At 45.4% G+C, this 17,657-nt stretch overlaps 1 protein-coding gene across 1 annotated transcript in view; it reads right to left on the bottom strand.

Annotated features, from left to right (window-relative positions):
- Positions 1-17,657, bottom strand: part of SMOX (spermine oxidase) — a 25,458-nt gene that overhangs the window by 3,548 nt on the left and 4,253 nt on the right. The window contains exons 2-4 of the mRNA XM_009331861.1: positions 16,910-17,136; positions 7,917-8,090; positions 4,635-5,334 (exon numbers count right to left, since the gene is read on the bottom strand). Coding sequence (XP_009330136.1) covers positions 4,635-5,334; positions 7,917-8,090; positions 16,910-17,136 — 1,101 coding nt within the window. The remainder of the gene's footprint in view (positions 1-4,634; positions 5,335-7,916; positions 8,091-16,909; positions 17,137-17,657) is intronic.

The following is a 17,657-nucleotide window of genomic DNA, read 5'->3' as shown; positions in this document are numbered from 1 at the left end:
AAGCCCAAGGGAGTCTGAGAACAGGGAGCTCTCAGATGTGTCAAGGAAATAAGTTATCACGTTTTATTTTTAAGGGCTGTGGGAAAGCCCAGGAGAACACACCATGAAAGCTGTTAGACAACACACCACCACACACAGGGCCAAAGGAGTCATCCATCACATCACATTACACAAAAACAATCACATAATGTGTTTTCAAATGAAAGGAGTCTCTGCGGTGGGCTGGTTGTGCCTCTTTTGTACCTGGTGCATGCTCTCATGTTCCACTGTCAAGGGACCCACAAGATTTTCAGTACGGGAGTCAGCAAGTAAGATGTTGATAAAAAGATGATTAACCTTAGGAGAACACAGTGTTACAAGCAATGAGATGAGGGCTTGTCAGCCTGCAGATAAGGCCACAGTTCTTCTAAAAGACTGAAATTTGTAAACGAAAGGGTTGTATATCAACAACTGTATAAATCCAGCAATATTTAATAGAGCAATCATTCAGACTGGTAAAAGCAACAGCTTTGTCTCTCTCTAGTGTTTCCCACGAGTGACCTTGTACTGTGTATACAAGCAGGTAAACAGCAGCCTTCCCACCGGAGAATTACTCTTCATGTAGCAACTTCATCACAAGGGAAACTGCAGCACAGCAACATGAAGCACGTGGCACTGGGCAGATGGCAGAGCTTCATGCGGAGATGCCTGAGCCAGTTGCCAGCGTGGAGCAGGGCTAAGGAGCCTTGGTACGTTAAAACACAGCTGTACAGCTCCCAGAACCGAAGCCAGTCTCCTTCCCTAGCACCATGCTGTGTGGTGCACATACCAGCTCTCATGAGCTCCTTTAAGGTTCCTCAGCACACCAGACTGCATGAGCATGATGCAAGTGTCCACTGTGCAACCACTGTGCCCCCACGCTTCTGCATTTATGCACCTTTAAATGTGAGGAGCTGTTTCTAAGAGAAAAATCAGGAGACCTTCATTTCTGCTGCACACAGAGAGGAGGAGCTTGGTTGAAGGTCACACGGGAACTCTGTTGTTGCTCTGATCCTGAACTGTTGTTTGCAAGACAGAAACTACAAAGCCTGGCAGGGCCCCACTCGTTCAAGGAACATATTTAATTGGACTTTCTCAATCTGCTCTTAAATAGATGGGTAATCATGTGCTTTTGCCTACAGATAAAAGTAATGATTAATACAGATGCAGAAACTTCTAAGTTTCCACTGTCCAAAGAGAGATAAAATGGCTAAAAAAGGACTTTAGCCTTCAATAAAATAGGAAGGCACATATCTTTATACCAGATTCCCACTTGTGAAGCTATGGAAGATAACTCCATGTGCCTCAAACAATCCTGTCTTTATTCAGCTACTGGGAGGTGTGGCTACATAGATTTATCAGTTATGGGGCTGATTATGAGACACGGGATTATCATAAAATCAACTCACAGATCTAAATTAAGACACCCAAATTTAGTTGCCTACCTGAGAGCAGGGTATCTAAGATCCCACCAAAGCCAACAGAGACCTGTGGTACTAGCCACACATTAGTGTCTACAGCCACCAGAGAGACATTAGGGTACCCCAAGCATCCACATGGGGCTGGCAGATACGACGCAGAACCTAGAAGAGATCCGTTCCCGTCTAGAGAAATAGCTGGAGGACAGGGAGAACAACTCAGGGCATCTCCAGCCGCAGCTTGACAAATCAGCGAATCCTTCAGAAGGGAGCAGGCCTGCAATTACTGCCTTCTGGCTTCTAACACTCGGAGCTTAGCCAAAAAGAAACCAGAGCAAGACTTCTAATTGTTCGAAGGCATCCCATTTAATCAGATTTAGAGGACACTGCTTTTCAGCCACCCAGTTGTGAAAAGCAGTAATTGTCAGTGGTTCTTAGGTTAGAACAATCCTCAGAGCTTTTCACAGCAAAGACAGATAATCTGCAACACTAACCTGCATGTGACATTTAAGGTCACAGAGGCAGATCATCTCCTCCCAGAGAGAAATTCTCAGTGTGAAATAACACCGAGTCTAAAAGAGTGGATTTAACACAGGACTGGTCTAGCACTCTCTGAAGCGAAGGCAAAGGCCTCCATGAGCAACGGACTGAGAAAACACAGCTGAAGATGGGAACCCACCTAGCTAATGCATTAATTCTTTAATAGAAGAAATAAGAACATGGGGGATTTTACAGGCAGAACATGAAAGCTACAGAAGGCAAAGCGAACATTAAAAGGCTCATACTACCTACTTCCATTACTGAATATAAGGCTCTCCCTACTCAGTAGAGAAAAGTTTCTTCAGAAGATGTCGCAGAGCACCAAGTGAGATGTGGAAGATCTGAACTGCCTTATGGAAGAGTCTTTCTTTCCACTGAGCTTAGGATCCTAGGAAGACTAGTTTCCCAACTCCCAAGCTGGACGGTGGGAAATGCTTTAAAAGCTGGGTTTGGTGGTGCTAATTGGACCAGAGGAGACCAGTCATTTTCAGAAATGACTACAGTTAGATCACAGACAGAAGGCTGCTTTGCACCCTCCCAGCCACCTCCTAGCTGGTTTAACCCACTCTCACACTCCCGATGAAACACATTAGTGAAGAACATGGTAGGTGCATGGAGAGCTGTGCACACTTCTGTTATTTCAGCCTGTCTGGCACCTGGTCCAGATTAGCCTCGAGATAGCGCTGCTTCTGTGAAGCTAGGGAAAACGGGAGCAAGAATAACAGGATAAATGCAGCTACCTTAGCTGGAAGATCTGTGAAAAGGTTTTGTACAAGCTAACAAGTTTTTTGGGCAGAAAGTGGAAGAGGTCATGTTGCGTAATGGGTACTCCGAGGACAGGTTTTCTTCTCGCAGTTTCAAGCAGTTGAGAGGTCACCTCTCATCTTATGCACAAAATGTTCATTGCAGGGCAAGGCCCTGGTAAATTCAGTCTGAAATTCTCCAGGGTTAGATAAACCAAGATTAGCAGAAGGCTGAGAGAGAGCTCACACTGCTGAAGAGTCTGATGGACAGTGACCAGGTGCAGTATCAGCTGGAACAGCAACTGCAGCACATACCGATGACTCAGTGCCAACGTATTTCCATCCTGGGAGGAAGAGAGGAACATCCAACACACGCAAACAACAACAACAGTGAAGGAGCCCAAGAAGGAAGAGGGAGAGTATACTCCCATCTGCCAAACTAAGAAAGGCCCGAAGAGCCAAATTCCCACTGATAAATCAAGGCGTTTTAGAAAAAAGAGGTCTTAAGCAAGAAGAGCTGCAACAATCAAGATTGTTTATATGCTCTGGGAGACGTCAGCACTGGAACAACTTGGCCTTAAAGAGAAGAGCCTCCTGCTACGCCTGCGTAGGGCAGCAGTTGGCCTGCTGAGGTCAGGAGGAAAGAAGGCATGTGTGTCCTGACATTGCAACGTAACGTAGGGATACCCAACACCACTGAAAACAAACAGCTCAGGAGGCAGACGCTGCCCAGAGTCCAGCATTCACTAAGTCATCCTACTTCTCTGCAGTAGCCAGTTACGCAGGTAGCCCTCAGCTTCCAGGACCCTTTCTCTAGATCTCCGCGTTGTTGGTAGCAAATGGTCTGTAAGCACAGGGGAAAGCTACACTTGTGAAGGCAAATTTCTTCAGTGAATTGGAGGTCCACAGACAAAGGTAAGGCTGGAAACCCAGTGGGGGTTGAGATTTGGCTAATACGAGCTAGCAGGCAGATATAAATAGCTTAATCACGGGACCCATCTCTAGAATAGCATAAAATACATCTAATCTTGGAGGACACTGCTCTTATAATTGCTTATCATTATGTAGAAAGCCAAAATCCGTGTTTTAAGACTGCCAGTAAGTCAATCACTACTTCTTTCAACATTACTTACTACCTTACGCTTGAACTTACACAGTGTCTCCTAGCAGAGGATCTCAAGTAACTCCACAGACACTACAAGCCCTTTCCTTGGGAAGGTGTGCAAGCTCTAGAGAACTGACTGCAGACAAACTAAGGTCCAGCTTGTTCAAATATTACTACTTCTAGTGATTTCATCTTGGATTTTCTCAGCATAATACACATAAGATCTGTCTTGCTCCAACTGCTGCCTTTAATGTGATGTGTGCTCAGTACACGTGAAACCTGTGAAGTCCAGGAAGGTTGAGGTGAACCACCCAGAAATGGAAACTCTCAACATCAATGGATACTTGGAAATTTAGGCCAATGAGATTTCCACATAGACTCATGTTGAACGCAAGTCAGGGATGTGATTCAACCACCACATCTCAGCTGATCTAAACAGGTTCAACTCCGCTAGCTCTAAAAGAGCTATGCTGCTTTCCACAGCTGAGATCAGTCCTCAGGAGCCCCAAGCCTGACAGTTCCAGCTGGTAAAGAGTTATTTGTGGTTAAATAAAGCAGAGGATGTGGAATCCTCAAGCACTTCTACCCACCACTGCCTGAGCTGGTTATCAGGCCCTCTATATAAATAGCTTTCAGGCACACCCAAGCAGGACGTATGCTGGAAGCACAGGCACAGCCCGTTCAAAGGGACATAAAATGCCAAAGAACTAAAAATTACTTCAGTGGATTTCCTTCCTAGCGGTTGTTCAACACCCCAGCCCCACTCTCCCTCTCTTCTCCACTCGCCAAAGGAACTAGAGTATGGCTGACCTGTAAATTTACGTAGCATTTCGGTGCAGGTTTCTGCCACAGTTTCATCATCACACTTCTCCATAATCAAAGCCTCTTCTCCACAGATCCAGCCACTCAGGACGTAGCCGTACCTCTCTGGTGGGTAGAGTACGTCAAAGCTGCAGATCTTCTTGTACCACAGCTCCTCGGGATAAGTCAAGCTCTCACTCTCTGCCTCATCTTCCCAGACAAATTGGATGCTGTTGCATTCAGAGCTCCAGAAAGGCTCTTCGAACTCCAGGAAAATCTTGTCAGTTGTATTGATTCCTAGTTTCTCAATGGCCATCACCTTCTCCTCGGGCAAGCGGGGATGAAACAGGCTCTCATGGCGTTTCTTCAAGACTCCCAGGGACACAGTCACAATGACATGGTCAGCTGGGATGAACTCACAGTCCTCGCACTCTACGAAGACATCAGAGCCCTTGTCCTCCTTGGGGAGGTCACTGTTGTGGTCAGCCACCCTCTCAATCTCCTTGCTGACCGACTGGTTCCAGTGGATGCACTTGACCGGTTTGCGGAGCTGAATGACAGACTCAGGAATGGAGCGGGCCAAAATCTCCACGATTTTAATGAAACCGCAAGGAATGATGTGATGAGCCCCAGGGATTTCGGTCCATTCCCCAAATTCACTGAGCGAGACTTCATCCATGCTGTGGGAACTGCTCTCACAACTCTCTACCTGAGGAAAAGCAACACAAAAGCAATATTGCCACAAAGCAACTCATTTTGCCACAGCACAACATTGCAAGGGCACAGAGGAGATGCACAAGCTGGGAGTCCTGAATCCCATTCTTAAACCACATTATTTTTGCTAGTAAAGAAGTGTTTGGCCATAGGATCTGACAAAATCAATCCTTAGCCTTCCTTCCAACCAGAGAAACCATTTTGTCATGGTAACAAGCTGCATCAGCTTTGGTTGCATCGGCCACAGTTGCATCAGCCAGAGTTCAGAGATGATGTCTCTGCTTCTGCATGATTCTGGGTTACAGTTCTCACTGTCTTCTATCATTTAAAACCCACTCCACTGGCCAGGGACTGGCTGCTTGGTGCTCCTACAACAGAAGCTGGAGCTATGTTAATCGGATGCTCCTTCCAATGTTAATAAATGTTCCCATGAGGAGCCATGAAAAACTTTTGGCAGCTATTTTTGCTGCCTGCAGCTTTCAACATGCTGTCAAACAGTCAGCAATCAGCAAGCTAACAATCTGCAGGAGGTGAGAGGACCCAACACAGAAGGAACTGAAGGAGACAGAAAAGGGAAATGCCAAGATATGAGACACTTGCATTTGATTCAGTTGATGTGATTATCAAAGCTTTAGATTTGGGACCTGTTGGTTAATGTTTGCAGGAGTATTAGGCATAGCCATAGCTTCCAGCAACCCCTGGAACAAAGGCAGGATGTCTGGCCTGTCTCGTGATAAGTTTTTAATGCTAATACAGATGCATGGGACACAGTGATCTTAAAGTCTTCAAATCACCGGAGTCACAATGATTTGCACACTGTAATTCTTCGAGCATTTTAGGCAAAGGGAACATTACGATTCCATGCCTCACCCTTTGGCCAATTTTCCAGGCCCTTCCACGCTTTAATGACCATGTTTGGAAGCCTGGCAAGCCCAGACCCTCTCCCTGTGGAGCATCCTGGTGCAGGGCAGGAATCTCTGTGCTGGGCTAAGATGTCATGCGAACAAGTCAAAGTTGTACTAAGTAGTTCACAGCCTGCTCCTGTGACTGTACTGACAAACAGGTGGTTGCCCCTTCCTGGTCATTGCCTGATGACTCCAGTGAAGACTGCTGGGCCAGGTCGCCAGCAGCGAGGTCTTGAAGAAGACCTATCCTCTGAGTCTGCTGTGGTTCCACCCCATCTGATGGCTGAGCGAGAGCTCTCCAACACCCACCCACGGTCAGTTCTGCTGGCCCACAGCACAGACCCTGCACCCTGGGTCATGCAACAGGCCGCTTATCCTGCCTGGATGCTCCAGCAGGACACTCCACATTATGAAGATAACAAACAGTGATAGCTATTTGATTCTTTCAACCATGAAGGAAAAATGCCAGGGAGAAAAACAGGCAACTACCTACCAAGACTACACTTTACCTGAGACACCGGTTAATCCCCACTCTCTCAGCAACCACTCTGATCTGATAGTCTTAAGTATCAGAAGCTTTGTTGTTCTCAGGTATTTACACATGAGAAGGGATTTGCAAGACTTGCAGAAAAGTCTCTGGCTGTAGCAACCACAGAAGTAGCCACCAGGAAAACCAGACCTATATCAAATGACTAACACTGTCTGCATAGCTGATATTACATGGATAACACACTAAATAACTAGTCTTTATGTGGCAGCTGTGGAGACGCCCTGTGATACAACCTCTTGGGTTAGGACAGTGAGATACCAGAACAGCGCTCAGGACGCCTGGGTTCAAATCTCAGCTTTATCACAGATCTCCTGTGAGACTCTTTAGGTCTTTATTTCTCTTTGTTTCAGCTTCCCACTTGTAAATAGTGAATACCATACACTTACCCACATCACAGAGTGCCGCTTGGCTCCCCTGCCTCATTTCATAAGTCTTTAAGTCATTATAATTGAAATAGGAACAACTGTTACACTTTATTTGTGGAGTGCTTGATGCAGCATTAAGTCCTCATCCCACAGAGATCTCATTTAGGTCAAGGCATCAAGGAGATAAAACGAACTAGGGAAGCCATGAGGAGAGATGATTAGGACATGGGTTTATACAGTCTACCTTTGATTTTATTGCTTTACCTTCAAAATACTTTCTAGGGATTCCTTCAGCAAATTACTAGTACCAAAGTTACATTTCTTCTGGTCTCTGAGATATGGACAGAGGCAGAAGCGGGTAAAAGACACTCAGACAAGATCCTGGGGTCCCAGGTGTAAGGCACAAGACAAGACATAACTAAAAGAAGCCGATAGTAGAGTAGCTTCAAGTGGTAAGAAAATGTTAAATCACACCAGAAAATTTAACAGGGCCTAGGAAATACCCTTCTAATTAGAAAGCTGGAAGTTTAAGGTAAAGAAAAAAACCCCAAAAAGAGTAAAGGCATTATTTCTTGCAGCCCCCCATCTTCAGATATGCCTCACAAGGAAAAGTTGTCAATATGAACAGAAACTGCTCCAGCTGCAGGAGACCACAGAAAGCAATTCCCCAGTGATGGGCAAGGCTTAGCCAGGTGTCTGAGGTCCAAGATTTGTCTGCTTTTAGTCAAAACAAAAAAACAACGACGTGCACACACACCTTAAGGTACTGCTGGATCATGGCTAGTTTCAGCCTCTTGACGGCTTCTGTGTCATCCGGATCGGCCTTGACACGTTTGCGCACTACGTCCCGTGTAAAGACACCCACACTATTCTGGCTCTCAGCATTGACTGGTTTACCTCGTTGGAAGAACTCCTGAGTCAGGTTATAGACCTGCCAGAGACAGGACAGAGAGACGGACAACGTGATTCACAGCAGAATCCAAGCCCCAAGCAGGATGCTTTTTCCTCCATCCAAAACCAGCACATTCAGATCACCTTCTCTTGCCAACTTTAGCCATCAGCTTTGGCAATTTATTGTGCACTCTGCTCCAACGCCGTGTCGACTTGCACCCACAGCTATGCTGGTTAGAAGGCAGGAAGCAACACTTCCCTCCAGGCAAAGATAACCACCCTTACTCACCTGCCTGCGCCAGCCTACTGTTAAGTCATTAAGTTACTATTAACTTACTATTAAGTTATTTTTTAATTCAAGCATGTCTATTCTATCACTTGCAGAAGACCAAGTGAGGCAGTCCTGCCATTTTCAGTGAACAACAGCTAAAACCTGTTGTTCAACCAGCTGTTTAGATGCCACAGCTGGATCAGTGAGCCAAGTAAGTGCAGACTGCAGAGCACCTCTGCAGAACAGGTTTGGGTTTGCTATGTGTAATTTCTGGCTCTGCTGAGCAGTGTCACAGCCTGACTTGGCCCCAGTCTCCATCCAAAGTCCACTGGGAGTGAACTCAAGCAGCAGGACCCATGTGCTTCCTCGCATCTGACAATAAAGCACCAGCTCTTCTCCCACCACAGCGTCTCAGGTGCAATCCCAGGTTGCAGGGTCCATACATTTGACTGCTCTAACCCGGAACCAGCCCTTCCACCCTCTTCGTTATTTAACAATAATGCCCAGGAATCCGCCAGGGTGGGGGAATTCAGTTTCATAGTTACTTTTCTGTTGTCCCCTGAAAAATAGGAAGCAACCAACACAGGCTTAGCAAAGGAATTTTGTATGCACACGTTTTACTTGTTGAGCACAAGACAGGTATAGATCCATGGAAAACAATGACATCCATGGGGAGGTTTAGATTGGACATGAGGAAAAATGTCTTTACTGAGAGAGTGGTTAAACATTGGACCAGGCTGCCCAGGGAAGTGGTGGAGTCACCATCCCTGGAAGTATTTAAAAGACGTGTAGATGAGGCGCTTAGAGACATGGTTTAGTGGGCATGGGGGTGTTGGGTTGACGGTTGGACTCGATGATCTTAGAGGTCGTTTCCAACCTTACTGATTCTATGATTCTATGATCTCTAGTAGCCCCCCACCAGGAGCCAGCCTGAGGAGGACCCACAAGAAAAATCCCGTTCTAACAAATCGTTGTTCTTTGAAGGAGATCTTCCTGACATTTTTTTAACCCTAGTTTTCCCCTGTACAAGCTACTTAAAAGCAAGAAAACAACCATCCACCTTGGCCATCTGCTTGTGGCTGTCTGGAGTAAGGCTCTTCTGTTTGTAAGACTGCCAGAAGAGCCTGCAGTTGAATCATGGCCCCTCATTTCCATGGAAAAACTCCCAGGAATCTTTTAACACAGGAAAGCTTTCAAAAGATGCCTCCCAGTAGTGCAACTCATCCCCTTAACGACTTGTTTGTCCAGAATGAGTCACCTGCTCATTTATATCATGCCACAGAGGTACACAGCACGCTTACAAGTAGAGAGGCAAGATCCCTGCTTGGTGAGTTTTTCCTGTCAAAGATGGTTTGATTACAACTTATGACCCTTTTTTGGAGACAGATTATTCAGACATATTGAGGAGTTCAACTCAGATGTAAATGCCTGGTAGGAAGATGGCAGAACTGTGGCAGCCTCTCCTTCAAAGGCTCCTACAGCTTCCCATTCTCTGCTGGTATGGCTAATTCACCGTGTTTTGATTTCTCCCTACCTTGATGCTCCCCAGAAGCTTGATTTTCTCTTGGGTTTTAGGAATAAAGTGAATTTGAGGTGGCAAAATAGAGGGATGATGAGGAAAGGGAGGTAGTGACAGAAAAGACTTGGCAGTGGTAAGAGTAAGAGAGAGCAGGTCTGTGAGCGAATGGAGGAAGGAGAGTAGATAAGGACAAGTAAGGGAGGAAACTGAATTAAAAAATAAGTGAAAGAGGGAAAAAGGGGGAAAATAAAACTACAAAAACAGAGAAGTAATCACAAGAAAAATGAGTGGAACTGCTGAATACAGAAGAGAATTGCACACACTGATTGGGACACAGTCTTTCCAAGGACATTTCCAGACTATAAATGTGGAGACCAATGCCCCATGTGACATGAAGGCTTCCAGCAAAGGAAAGGAAATAGTGTCTTCTCTGTTCCCCAGTGCCAAAAGCTCTTTGGCAGTTTCAACATCCCACAGTTCTCAGGTCCACTGATTTCTGAGGCCCAAACCACTTCCAGCAAGTACAAGCTGCATAGACCTTGTGTCAGCATAATGCAGCTCAGCTTTCACAAGCCGATTGCACACTGTAAGCAGATAAGGCATTCACAAGACAAGCAAAGCTGTGTTAAAACCCAGCTACCATTTGGCCTAAAGGATAAGTGAGCCATGGGTATGTTTTTATTAACCGTTGTATTCTTCATTGCCCAACAGAGAAAAGAGCAGAAATGCACAGTTCTCTGTGCTGTAAACATCAAGTAAAGTCTTTCCTATATATGTCGTCCCAACGATCAGAGAGCAGGTAAGTAGAATCACCACCAGGATTTATTATTTTTTCTCAGAATCCGTTACTTCTTTGCTTTTCTCTTCTTGGGGGTGCTGAACTGTTTGATGAAGAACAGAAGGCAAGGCTGTTGTTGGAAAGAAGAGGAGAAACAACAGCAAGTCCTACATTAAGAGATACACTGTCATAATAAAAGAACCAAAAAGATGTTCAACATGTATTCTTTAATGTACACATACAGCGAACACATCCTGTATAAGAAACTATGGAAAAGGTTCGCTAGAAGTGCCATTTAAGGTAGGTTTCTAATGAAGTAGGAGCAGAATTGTACTGTCTGGAGTTGGAGTTACTTGGGCTTTGCTTCCTCAGGTGGGAAACTGCTCATAATAACAGAAAGCATCACCGTGTCTATGGGTCCACCTCTGAAGTCATGGGGAACAGGCATTTGTGAGAATTGAAGACACATTCCCTTTCTATCATTTCATCATGATGTGATTCCTGAGAGAGTTCAAGTGGGCTTTATTTCAAAGAGCCTGGTGAAAGGCAGCATCAAGAACCACCTGAAAGATTCTGCTGATTTTCTAGTTAACGCTACAAAATATCCACGCATCCAAACCGAGAGCACCGTGCCCATCAGCAAGGAGAGCTACACCATATACAGTCCAGACTGATCTCCCTTGTCTATTATCACAGACCTGATACAAGCAGGAAGGAAAAATAAGGACAGACTGCATCATCTCCCAGCTCCTGCCACCGGCAAACTCACATCCCAGCACAATGACCTAATCATTTCTCACTTTAAAGCTCCTCTGGGTTTGGGCAGAACAACTGGCCCTAGAAGCCTGTCTGCAAGAACCACCAGCAGAAGCAAAAGATGCAGAACATCTCAAGTGACTATTCATTCTGTGCAGATTTCCATCCCTAATTCTGAGGGTTTACATACAGTCCTGTGGGGAAATGGGGCTGTAGGTCAGAAATTAAAATGAGTTAATTGAATGGCCATAACCCTAAAATGGCTCCACTTTGGCTTAGATCTTCTGTCTTCTTTCTGACCAGCTTTGGGGCATCCCACAACCGGGGTCTCTGCAGAGAACGTGGGTTCCACCAGGGATGTCCTCTCTGTTACCTACAGGCTTCCACCTACACGTGTTTACTACATACGTGCTCCTCCACCACAGGAAGAGGCAGTCTCTTAGGAAGAACAAATCTAAATAAAGAAGTTTCTCAGCACTGAAGGAGGTCAGGAAAGCACATCCCAATCCACACTCCTTCCTGCTAGCACCGGTGACGATCCGTACCATTGTCTTTTTCTTACTTGGCTTAAAAACTGCAGTGACTTAATCCCCGGTCAGTAAAAAAACTCCGATGGAGATAGGTCCACGCTGTTACCAGGCCAGACATCTGTCAGTGCAATAGAGGGGCAGGGAGGGAACAGTGACTCTCGGTGGCCCTTTGGTCCTGCTTTCTATGATAACGCAAGGCAAGGCACTGGAGCTTGATTGGGGATGGCACAAAGCCCAGCACAGGGTGGGAGTGAGAAGGGTGGAAAACTTTGTCATTCTTTGGCTGCATCCCTCCCCCAGAAGCTGCACAGCACACAGGAGAAAGCTGACAGATAACAAGGCCATTAATTAGCTGATTGTTAAAGGGAGGGTTCCTGTGAAGCAGGTCTTTAGGGACCACATCCTTAGTGAAAAGCCTAAGTAAAAATAGGCGCTTTTTCTAAATCAGGCTGGCCGATGGACTGTGAAATTCTTGGGCAGGCAAAGCAGTGCGATTTTTCACCTGTATTTAACTTGTCAAGCTCACCACCTCCCTCCCACCCTTCACAAATACCTGGGAGTTGGCCTTAAATACCTCTTTGGAGAGGGAAATGAGGATTTAGCAGGGACAGAAGAGCAACTCTGAGATGGGTTGTCCCTATTCACATTTTCCCAGCAGTTATATGCACACACAGACACTGAAGCTGCAGACATTACCCTCAAAGGTCACGCTCCTGTCACTTTTCTTTGAGGGTCATGCAGATGTGGTATAAGCAGGCAGAGGCCAAAATCCTCTCCCAGCCCCAGGATTCCCCCAATTATCCTAGCAGGAGTGGAGAGGAAGGTGGGAAGATTATGAATGAGTAGCACGGACATCACACCCTGGGGAACCTTCCAATGCTGGTGCCCCCTTCCTTTGAGAGACTGACCAAATGGACTGACGATGACCCTGAGCAGTGCCAGCCCCGCACAGTACACGGTTGAAGAAGGTTAGTCTTAAAACAACAGTGGCTGGAGAGCTGTCCTGCCCACAGCAGGCTCAATGCCCTTTCTCATGGTGCATCGCTTGGCAACGCGTGGTTGGAAATCCAGGTAGCTGCTCTGCAGGACCGGAGACCTTCCTTACAGGCATTGCTCAGTTTGGCAGTGCTCTCACGGAGGAGGATTCGGGTCACCTCGGTCACAAGCTCGTGATAGATCTTGACTGACTACAATGCAGTACAACAGCCTCTCAGTTAAGATAGCCTCTCACAGGGAACTTTCCGCTACAGAAATGAAGAGCTGAGCAATCTTACTGCTCGGATTCCTCGTAACCAAATAAAGGCTTCTGTGAGGCATCCCTACAGCTATTAAAAATTCAGGCTACTGCAAACAAAAAGAAGCAAAACTTGTACTGAAGTAGAAGCAGCCAGCCAAAAAAGATTGGACAAGTGCCTGGAAAAACCGTAAGGACTTTCCAAATGAACTAGCGAGGCAAAGCTCTGGAGGTACTGGGGTGCCTTGCCTTTCACACCAGGAAAATTCAGCACACAGAGGAGAGACCTCACCTTGCTAGGCTCCAGCTTCAGTGACTCCACATATCCAAATGAAACACTCGAGGGAGACCCTCTGCTCTTTGCATTCACTAGAATTTGGTGTCCAGATGACAAGATAACTGGGGCTAGAGAGATACAGATGGAGAAGCAGAGCTGAAGGCATATGCTCGAGCCCAAGCACATGGCAGCAGCTGCAGCGAAAGAAGGGCAGTGTGTGAGTGCATGGGAAGTGAGCCGGCTGTGCAGGGGAGGGCAGGCATTTGAAACTGTGACAAATTCAGCCACGTTTATTCAGGACTACATTTTCCACTGTTAATGTCAGTGGTCCATCCCCAATTAGGCTTTGCATCCCTCATGCGGTTGCTGGTTGTTTTGGTTTTTCTTTTCTTCAGTCTCCCTTCAAGTCCGGACAGCGTGTGTCACACACAGCCTTTGCTGTCCCTGCCTCTTCTAAAGGGGGAGATGCAGCCTGAGAGATGAGATGACGTGATGGCGGGATTGCTAACAGCAGGCTGCCCCAAGACTCTGAGAAGGGTCTGGGAGCTCCTACGAGGCAAGGGAGGAGCCTGACCTCAGGATTTGGTGATCTGTAAGATGGCTTTTCATCCTAAGGATTGCTAGGATCCCTAGGATTTCATCCTAGGGATTGCTAACAGCAGGCTGCCCCAAGACTCTGAGAAGGGTCTGGGAGCTCCTACGAGGCAAGGGAGGAGCCTGACCTCAGGATTTGGTGATCTGTAAGATGGCTTTTCATCCTGGACAACTTCAAGGCGTTTTAACAAAACCTCTCAAAAAACGTGCCTCCTCTAAAAAAGAGATGCAGAACTGAAGAACAAATTCCTACTGCTCCTCCCCAGCACCCATTTCATGACCAGTTACAGCAAGAGAGTATTGGCCAGCCACAGTGAAAAAAAATGATGGAATGGACTCTACTGAAAATGCAAAAAAATATGCTGGGGGACTGGGGGACTCAACAAAACACAAAACAAGAAATGCACCAGGCAGACTCAGCACATGTAAACAGAAACATTCTCTGCACTTTATGCCAGAGGAAAAGGTCCCCAAAGCCACACGCCTACTGGACATGCTCCCGACTGCCTACCCACCAGGGCACTTGCATTTCATACAGTCTTTTTTAACTGGAGATTTTCAGGAGATCACGTAGCTCACCTTAATTCTCACTTTTCCTACACAGCGCAGGGAAGAAACTACAGTCAGCTGTCTTAAATCACTGAAGATCGTCCAATCTGACACCCCAAAGAGGCTAGGACAAGAAGCTCAACAAAACCGTGAGCTGCCTCTGCAAGAAATTCCAGCACACTTTGAAGGACAACAGAGAAAGCACCCCCCCAGCAACAGCAATTAAGAGGATGGCTGATATCCTCTTCTTGGCTTAAGCTGTCCCTTACATATTTTTTACCGCAGAGAATAGCTGTAGACATTTTTACAATCCATAAATGTGAAAGCCTTTTCTGTCTCCTAGCGATAAAGATAGCCTGTGGCAACGATAAGCTAATTATGTGTTGCGTAAAGAAGATTAACTTTTAATGTGTTGTTCTCTCATGACACTGGCTGCCCCCTTTCTCTTGCTTTAAAAGAAAGGGTAGATTTATCAAATTAAGCATTTCTAAAACACTGGCACCTTGTTATAGCCTTTATCTTATCGGCTGTATCTCAAAGCTAAGCAGCTCTCACCTTCATATTCTCTTCTCATTTCAGAGCCTGCCTGCCTCTGACACCCTCCCTTTGCTGGAGATTTTCCTACCATCTTTGAGACAGAATGATCACCGAGCACTGCGTGCAGTTTGGCGGTGTGCCATTTACATAAATAATGCTGCTCGCTGCGGCATTTTCACTTACTCCCTCTCTCTTTTCTAGTCTTAGTTGCTGTTAATCTTGCTCCACACACATCTCACCTGTCTTTTTTCCTCGCTGGCTCTGGTTCTGTTTTCAATCCAGTAATACAGAAAAGTTGTTGAGATGAGTTATCTCCACCTGCATTTGTCCAAGCAGAATTCCCTCCCTGCCACGGGTTGCTAAATTCCTTCTATAATGAGGTTTCTTTGAAATTCCTACTACCCCCCTCTAAAATGGACATGATTTTGTGCCATCCCATCACAGATTCCAGTTCAGAGACCCCGGACAGTGACAAAAGTCTTTTCAAACAAAAAAATCCCCAATTCTGCTCCCCGTCCAATTCTTGATAATTCTTTACAGGCTACAGTGACTTTTCTCTTGGTGGCTTTCTAAATGCTCACGGACATATTTTTAAACATAAAGTATGCAAGAGTAACCTGAATCTAGTATGTGTTCAGCCAAGTGTCAAATACTGGTGCAGTTCACTGTCAGACGAAAATCTGAAGGTTTTAGGCATGGCTACAGCCTGATGAAAATAATAATGTCTTGTTCCATTTTATATAACCCAGTGAGAGATCACATTACCTGGAGGACTAGACATTCTGCATTGACCCCCCTAAATGTACTTCATAAGTGACATTAAAAAATGTGGGGAATAATTATAATTAACTTTGGCAAGCCTCCTCCTTTCACTTCACTCTACCCAAGGCCAAATTTTCCTACTGAAAGCAGATAGAACTAATACCGATCTTTCAAGTGGTATTGCGTTCAAGACAAAAATCAGTAAGAAACACCATTTTCCCTCTAAAAGAAATACTAGGATGACAGCAGCAGTGCCCAGTTACCTGAAAGTAAATTTGGCCTTTTTTGTCTGAGTCTAACATTGGCTCATTGCTTTTTTAGCAGAGGTTAATCTTTCCACTAAACATGCATTTTCATTTCCATCTTGCAGGCTTCTATTTAGTATTTTTAGGTTCTGCGTCTGTAGTTGGTTGTTTGGGTTTTTTTTCTATTTGGCCCTTCTGTCACATACTGAGGCCCTCTTCTACACTGAACTGAAGAGGACGTCACCGAACATTGATCAAAAGAAGTTAAAATAACCTTAAACAGAAGTCCACCCTGGTCTGAATCTACCAGAAAAGATTTTCCTTTCCTTCTGATGCAAGAAAACTTGCGATTCCTACGATACTGCACTGACTTTGGCATACTACACAGTGCACTATGGTATTTATAACATCAATAAAATGTCAGAGGGCTACAATATTTAGCTGGTTGTTGCTAAGGTTTTGCATTCTACTTTGTTTAGTAATTTGATCCCTCCTCTACTCTTTTAATTAAGTGGCAACTTTCTAGAGCAAATGACTGGATCTCCCCAGCAATAGTTGCTGGAAGTGATTAAATTGATGACAAATGTGGAAAGATTGTTCTTCCTAACAACAGTGAGTTAATCCCACATCAGGGACAAATGGGGTATAGCTAAGCAGATGACAGCAAACTAAGTGTTGATTTTTTGCAAAGAAATTAAAGACATTCCTGGTTTTCTACCTCTGTCCGGTACCCAGAATGTTGTAACTGTCAAGGGGTCTCACTGTTTCAGGCAAATCTACAACCTGAGAAAGCAGCTGAATACCAACCTCGTTGTATAAATCACTGAATTCTTCAACCACATCTTTCGGGATCCTTTGCCCATTGTTGGTAAGATGATAAGCCACCCCATTCTTGGAGTAAAGACTGATCCGTCCAACACTTCTCTCACCATCGGTAGTCTCTTCAAGTAAACCATTGTCTTCTGCTAGATGATAGACTGGGTTTCCATGTGAACCGTGAATCCACGTAGCTCCCAGTTCAAAAGTGGCGTGCCCTGCAGGAGAGTAAACCAAGCAAACTAGTTATTGAAGCCCATTTTCCTCAAAGCTTGTCACACTCAAGCCTAAATAAAATGTACAGGTTCAAAAGCAGAACTACTGCCCAAGGACAACACATGTTTTAACATCACTTAAGCAAGCCTTCTCTGTTAGACAAGGGTAATGCCTGTGTTCTTCAAACCAGTCCTTCGGGATACAAGTTTAGATAGTGCTAGAGGGATGGGATGTTTCCAATAAAGACACATCACAGCGACACACCTCTGATACTTAAGGCGAAATTCAGAATCTTCTGGGTTCCCAGTTCTTATCATGGTTGTTGCTAGCTGCTCTATCCTTGCTACTTGGCCTTGCTAAATCATCTTCTCTAAACCTGCACTTAAGAACATGATCAGACAGCAGAGGATGTACTGCTCGTGTTGCAGCACAAGCCATGTACTAGCGAAGGGGGTGTGGGAAGGAAAAGAGCTGTAAGAAGCCACGCTGCACTATTGCAAAAAGGACACATAAGGATACTTAC

This window comes from Pygoscelis adeliae, unplaced genomic scaffold, assembly GCF_000699105.1.
Source record: "Pygoscelis adeliae isolate BGI_AS28 unplaced genomic scaffold, ASM69910v1 Scaffold209, whole genome shotgun sequence".
Taxonomy (NCBI): domain Eukaryota; kingdom Metazoa; phylum Chordata; class Aves; order Sphenisciformes; family Spheniscidae; genus Pygoscelis; species Pygoscelis adeliae.
The sequence above is the reverse complement of the archived record's forward strand: the minus strand, read 5'-3'. Positions and strand labels throughout refer to the sequence as shown.